General features: G+C 49.2%; 1 protein-coding gene across 2 annotated transcripts; it reads right to left on the reverse strand.

Moving 5' to 3' along the window:
• Positions 1-1,183: 1,183 nt before the first annotated feature.
• LOC127344804 (probable inactive receptor kinase At5g58300) lies at positions 1,184-6,339 on the reverse strand. Of its 2 annotated transcripts, none has more exons than XM_051371136.2 (3): positions 6,006-6,339; positions 2,736-4,091; positions 1,184-2,160 (listed from the first exon to the last, which is right to left on the reverse strand). In XM_051371136.2, exons 2-3 carry the CDS (start codon positions 4,021-4,023, stop codon positions 1,547-1,549), a joined length of 1,902 nt encoding a protein of 633 aa, XP_051227096.1. In that variant the 5' UTR covers positions 4,024-4,091; positions 6,006-6,339; the 3' UTR covers positions 1,184-1,546. The 2 variants fall into 2 exon arrangements, with proteins under 2 accessions (XP_051227096.1, XP_051227097.1); XM_051371137.2 differs by having other exon boundaries at positions 2,736-4,094.
• Positions 6,340-6,976: the final 637 nt, after the last annotated feature.

The raw sequence follows: 6,976 nt of genomic DNA on the forward strand, positions 1-6,976 counted from the left end.
GAAGTGGAAGGAAGTCTGCACGACCCTCTCGAAGAGCAAGACCGAGCAGTACAACCCCGACGCTCCGGCGGCAAGCGCGGCGGAAGGGCGCCCTGAACTCGGCCAGAAGAAGCTCAAAGAGCTCAAAAAGACGGGCAATCCCGCCGACAGATGCGGCGTCGATCGACAAGTGTCGGGCCGACTTGAGGTCGCACGTCGACGGGAGGAACGACAAGTTCGACGGCAGGTGGCGGGAGATGCTCGCCAACCAAGGCGTCCGGATCGCCTGTCGAAGACGACGGCGGCGGCGAAGAAGAGGAACACAGAACTTGGCGTTCCTCATGGGCGGCGGCGACATGGAACTGATGGACGAGGAGACGAGGAATTGGTACCAGGGCCACCGCAGCGACATCCTCCGAGCCACTCCGGCCAGTCCTTCGTCGTCTCCGCTGGCTCCTACCTCGTCTGCCTCACCATCTACCTCGTCGACTGCGGCTGCTTCGACGTCCACTGCCGCTGCTTCATCGTCGGCCGCCGCAGCCGCTTCGGCCACGACGTGTGAGGAAACTGGTCCGTCGGACACCGCCGTGCCGGCCGGGACTGCCGACGAGCCTGTCTCCGTGTAATTTCCCTCCGATCGCCGATCTGTGGCTGATCCTTTTGCTCCTTTTGCCGATCAACTTGCCGTACTTGTAGCGCGGGACGGCGATTTGTTTGAATTTAAATTCTATCCGCCGAACTCCGGGTGGACGACTGGAAATACGGTACTCCCCACGACTTATTTTCGTCCAATCCGGCGGTTGTTTCGTCCGGATTTGAACGTGGGGAGCGCCAACGAGTGGGGATGCTCTAAAACTCGGCAAAGGGAACACGGGCCGCACCGCACGCCGGACCACAGCCAATCGACAGAGAGGTGTCGGCGTGGCCGTCCCGATCGCCGTGTTCCCGACTGGAAGATGAGCTGAGCTGCCTTTTACCCGAAGGGTTCCGTCGGTTCCAGGCACTCCGGCGGCACGTCGAGGCACCTTGACGACACGGGCGGCGAGCTCAGATGGGCTAGCCCTGGCGACGACGGAGCGCGCCGTCGCCAACCCAATCCACAGCGGCCAAGCAACACTCCAAGCAAGCGCAGCCACCAATGTGTCGGGCTAGAACCAAGGTAACACAAGTTTGGTCGTCTGGTGCGATGCACACAAGGTAAAACTGACAAACAGAAGGGAACTTCAATGAATATAATCACACTCTGAGGAAAAAATTGCCAAACAAACTACAGAACAATACTGCCAACACACGTACGCCCTGAAGATCAGAGGAGCTACCCAACCCAAACGACGGCAACGGCCATCGCATATTCAGATCACTAATAAGCAATTAGTCCCACTAATCTTAAGAGCCAGAGCAAAATCACCCCAGAAACGGAAAAAATCAACAGAAACCTCACACCCCACTAATTAAGCAACCGGCTATCCACTTTCGCTGAAGCTATCTATAAGCAAGTAACTATGCAGCCTAGCTTAGCTAGCTACCTCTGCTAAACACAAGGAACTCTTTCTTGTCTTCGGCGTTCTCACGACGCCTGGCCTGTCTCCTCCGGCGGTGTTATTGCCCCCGAGGAGGAGTTCCGGATCTCGGCGATCCTCCTGATCACCTCCTCCATCTTAGGCCGCTGCTCCGGCGGGATGGCGACGCACGCCATGGCGACCTGGAGCAGCTGGACCATCTCATCCTCGATGTTGGGGTGCCGCAGCAGGTCCACGTCGAAGACCTCCGCGGTCCACTCTTCCCGGACCACGGACTGCACCCATCTCGGCAGGTGCTCGATGGAGTCTTCGCGGCCAGGGGACCTGAGAGGGGCCTTTCCGGTTAGCATTTCCAGGAGCAGGACGCCGAAGCTGTAGACGTCGGATTTCTGGGTTGGCTTCTTGGTCTCCAGGACTTCTGGTGCGCGATATCCGATGAGCCGTGCGGGAGAAGGTAGAGTGGTCATGAGCTGTGCCAGGCCAAACTCGGAGACGCAGCCGTCGAGGTTCTGTGACAGAAGGATGTTCGATGATTTGAGGTTGCCGTGGATGAACTTCCCGCCTCCCTCCGCGTGAAGATGAGCTAGTCCACGGGCCACACCAAGAGATATCTTTACTCTCGTATCCCAGTCCAATGCAGCTCTACCAGTAGCTTTATTCCCTGAAATAATTACAGTCAACCACAGTAATGTCATTCCATTTGAACAGTCGACAGACACCATGGTCACTCTAGTCTTATCAACAAGGATTGGTGCCTCTGATATAAGCTACTAGCACGGATCAAAGTACACTTCTAAATCTCATTGCAGTGCTACAGTGAACACTAACTAGGAGAAACACAAGGAATCTCCTTGATTCCTTCTACTTGTTCTGATTTTAAGTGTTATCATATAAAAAAATCTGATTGAAAATGCTTATCGATGTTCAACGTCAAATAACTTTATATATCTACTATAAGGTTCTACCAGTTTATTCACAGAAATGTTCAACGTCAACTAAACTTTTTAGAGAAAATGCCATAACACAGTGAATCTACAGTGTAGAGATTTCTAACTAATAAATGTTGAAAATGCTTTTACAGTGCCTATATCAGTTGGGTCTTGAGTTACAGAATTTCTAGCTTAATACAGAGTAATATGTTGAATAGGCCTTGCAGTAGGTTCCATAACTGCTAGAAGTTCATAAGCACTAATGGGTAATAAGTTTCAAATATAAGAGGAATAACAAATGACATACCATGCAAAACAGCAGCAAGGCTACCAGATGGGACATAGTCATACACCAGTAGCTTTTCATCTTTGGAGTAATAATAAGCACGCAGTGGAACAACATTCTGGTGCTGGCCAATCCTGCCAACTATCTCCATCTGTTGTTCAAATTCTTTCTTTCCCACCACCATTTCCTTCAATCTCTTGACCACAACTGTGGTGCCATCCTCAAGAACAGCCTTGTAGGTGGTTCCATAACTTCCTTTTCCAAGTACCTCAGCTGAAGCTCTCAGCAAATCCTCCAGGTCAAAATTATACGAAGAACCCTCGAAGAAAACCAATTTATTCCTCTCTGCTTCCTGAACACTACTGCTGTAGTCTTCCTTTGGATTTTCTAACCTTCCACCTGCAATAGCTTTTCCTTTGGACGACGAAGCTGCGGCTGGTTCTTTGTCTTTCTTTCTCTTGCAAATGCATATCAACAGTACAAGAATCAAGATGAGCAATAATACCCCTCCTGCAGCAGCAATTGCAATCAGAACACCAGTCCTGATCCTTTTCCATAAGCTCTTCTTGGTCTTGCTGGGCATTGATGGTGAAGGTGTTGGAGAAGGAGAAGGTGCAGTTCCAGGACATGATTCCAATGGAAACCCGCACAGAAAGGAATTCCCCAGGAAGGAACTGGCCGGGAATTTCTGCAGGGAAGGTGGTATTGGACCACTGAGGTTGTTGTTACTCACATTGAAATGCCTCAGTTTGGGGAGTTGGAGGTCAGGGATGGGTCCAGAAAGAGAGTTGTTCTGGAGAAGGATTGCAGTAAGTCCAGTTAGATTTTGCACTCTCAATGGGATTTCTCCATCGAAGGTGTTGTAGGACAGGTCTAGGAATGTTAAACTGGAAGAAAGGGAAGTTGGTATGATTCCAGAGAGGTTATTATGCTGAAGGTAGAGGGAATGAAGAGAAGGAATTGATCCCACATCAGGAGGGAGGTCAATAGTAAGGCGATTGGACCTGAGGCTCAATACCTCCAGGGCATCAAGCTTGCCAAGCGTGTCCGAGGGTATTGGGCCAAAGAGTCCTACTGCAGGTAGGCGTAATGTGTGTACACGGCTACTGTCCTGTGTGCATGTCACTCCCACCCAAGAGGTGCAGACAGGTGTTGTGGAGCTCCAGTTGAGCTTCCTACCATGGGGCAGTGACGCAGCAAATGCAAGAAGAGCCTGCTTGTCGGAGTTCAGATCAGCACTTTCAGCATTAAGGATGCAGGAAAATAGGATGGCAGCAGGCAGAAATACAGCAATCATAAGATGTTCCATGGTTGGGACTTGCTTCAAGCGAGTAGGTTTTGACTGTATAATCCAAGCTTTCTCATCAGTTCTTCAATCTTCTAGCACGAGAAAGAAAACAAAAGGTAAGTGAAAGTAGCGAATAAAACATCGAAGCAACAATAGATAATATGTCTAAAAAGAACTGTGCAAAAAGAGCAAGTAAAAGGAGGTAATTCAGAATATGAAAGATGAAGCATAAACTTCACACCTAGATGAACTTTTAGGTTTTGGCATTAACTTCCTAATAAAAAAAAAAGATGCTCCAAAGATCTTGAAAAGGATGAAAGGACCGATGAGCGGATTTTCCACTCTATCGTAATTCTTAACGAGACACACATAATAATCTACACACTAGAAAATACAAAGAGAGAGCTTGGGAGTTGAATGAATGACATGTTTTCTTCTATTAACAGTATCCATGTTCATAGCTTTTAACTCAAGGTCCCAGTTTGGATCAACCAAAAACAAATCCATAGGCCAGCTAACAAATAGGATATATCCTCATATCACAACTGTTTAAGCTAACAGGTGTTGACAGACCAGAATTACACAGACAGAGTACTTGGTCAAATAACCAATATACAGTACCAGTGCACCTTAAACAACAATAATGTCCTTGAGGCTTGCAAGTTCCAGGACAGCGTTTCAGAAATGTCACGTTTGTACATTCCTAAGCTAATCATTAAGCATAACCAGGAATACTGCACTTGGCAGTTTGTAGTGTAACCGGAAAATCTGGTGCAGTCCCATCATTCTACTAATATAATAATGGACCCAGAGAGAATTTCTTTCATGGTGAAGCATCCGATGCTGGGCACCTCATGTTTGTCAACTGCTACATTGTGAACTCCCCTCTCATAGCCTAATTTTGTTTCTTCCTCTAGCCTCAGACTTTCAGCATAAGACGATCAAGCTGATTGCTAGTGTATTATCTTTTTCAACAGGAGCAGTTGGCATAATTTGCATATGCCAACAGTAAACACTTCTCACATCACTCATCAGCCATCATTCATTTTTACAGAGCACACAGCCAATTCCCCCCTAGCTTTTGTGAGTAAGCACTGTGTTTTGGACAAGGTGGCCATGATAAAAACACAGTGGACAGTTGATCTCAAGAACTACTTTCAACGAGGCTCCAGAAGAATGGGGTCTCCATAAGTGTACCAGCGTACAGCACCACATTATGGCTCACCTAACCTTAAATGGTCCACACCTGAATCCTGTTACCGTTGCGTTCTGAGTTACTAGATGCTTACCAAAAGTGAGAGCACATGTAGTAAAGGGCAGATAACTCGGGTAAAGGTCTCGGATGCGATGCTGTGCGAGAGAAAGGAAGGTCGGGAGCTTTAGTCTTTTGGAGGGGAAGGTGGGGAGTGGGGGCTGCCCGGCTGGGATAAATCAATGCAAGTGTTCATGGCTGCATGGGGTAGCTACAACAAAGGCACGACCTACACAGACCCGTTGAGAGAAAATACAGCAGACTGTGAACTGGTTGGAGTGAAGAACTGGAGATAACTATTCTGCGAAATCAAGTTAGAGATGCAGAGATTTCTTACATATAGTAGTAGAAGACAAAAACACCAACTCGTCCAGAAAAGGAATGCAATGAAAGAACTAGTTTCAGAGAGTAGTCCCAACCAAGTGATTCTTTAACTAAAAAAAGTGATTCTTTAATTAACACACTCACGAGTCATGCCACCACCCAGCTCTTTCCGGCACTAAAAAAACTCACGTTCTCTAGAAGAAAAATCATTTATTTACCCAAGGCGCAAACGGGAGACGACGGCGGCAAACTACATTGCCGTAGTGGATCGATTACAGTCCTAAAACAGGTGGCGAATCAAGGCCAGGTTCCATCCAATCTCCCCGCTTTGGACCGGCCCCGCTTCGCTTCCCCCCTGTCGATGCGTCCGAGGACGCGAACCGAAGAAACGGAAGGCAGCGCAGGAGGGAGAGAGAAGGCCCCGAACCTCTTGTTGCCCGGCGGAAATCGAGGACCGGCGGGGCGCCCGCTCCCTCCACGGCACGGCGCCGTCCGCCTCGAGATCCAGAGTCGCGCGGCGATCGAGGGCCGTGGGCAGGCGGGAGGGGTGAGTCAGTCAGTCGGCCCGATCTGCGGCGGACGCGGCCGGCATTGCGGCGCGGAGATGAGCGCCGACGCGCGCCGGACCGCCGCGGCTCCGCTGGCTGGGGAGTGGCGATCTCACTGCGACTGAGCTGTGCTCTGTGTGTCGTGTGGGTGTGGCCTCGCGCGGTGTGTGTGTGTGTGGATGGGGGTAGTGGTGGTGGAGCTGTGGCCAGTGGGTATGTGTAGGAAGGAACTGTGTGTGCAAATTTGGTGTGCATTTAAGAGAAGCGTGTCAGTTCCTGGGGTCGTTGTTTTTTTTCCACTGAGAGTGACGGGTTTGCCCCTTAGCGAGGGAGCCAGGCCAGGGCGACCGACCGACGTCGTAGACCATAGCTGCAGAGTCTTCGACGTGCCTCCGTTTGCCTAGAGTGACGGACGTGGAAACGATTGTTTTTGGCTCCCCGTTCGTTTGTGATTGGGGTGTGTCCAAGGATCGGCGTATTTACGCGTCGGCATGAATTAGGATGAATTAGGATGTTTCAAAACAATAAAATAAACAGTTTCAATCAAATCATAGGTATTACATCTAAATTTTAAAAAGTCTACATGAAAATAAGATGGTATCCCTCTAGGCATTGTCTTCATGCTCAGCCAATGCCCATTGATGCTCAGTCAGATCCCTCTGTAGATATTTCAATCTGATATCGTCAGTGACTTCTACATTCATATGCAGATAGTCCTCCCAGGATAATGCCCTAAGGATTGGCGCAATCAGCTCACCTTGTAGATCCCATTGATGCTCATTGCGGCCATCAGAATGCTTATTCTTAACGATTATGTTGTGCATGATCACGCAGCATGTCATCACCTCGT

This window comes from Lolium perenne, chromosome 3 (assembly GCF_019359855.2).
Source record: "Lolium perenne isolate Kyuss_39 chromosome 3, Kyuss_2.0, whole genome shotgun sequence".
Lineage (NCBI taxonomy): Eukaryota > Viridiplantae > Streptophyta > Magnoliopsida > Poales > Poaceae > Lolium > Lolium perenne.

What these genes read in the sequence shown, in the direction of transcription:
- LOC127344804 (XM_051371136.2), bottom strand. Translation starts at nt 4,023, where the DNA reads ATGGAACATCTTATGATTGCTGTATTTCTGCCTGCTGCCATCCTATTT. An exon ending in CCTTGCTGCTGTTTTGCATG is followed by an intron (nt 2,161 to 2,735) that starts GTATGTCATTTG and finishes TAATTATTTCAG; the next exon opens with GGAATAAAGCTACTGGTAGA.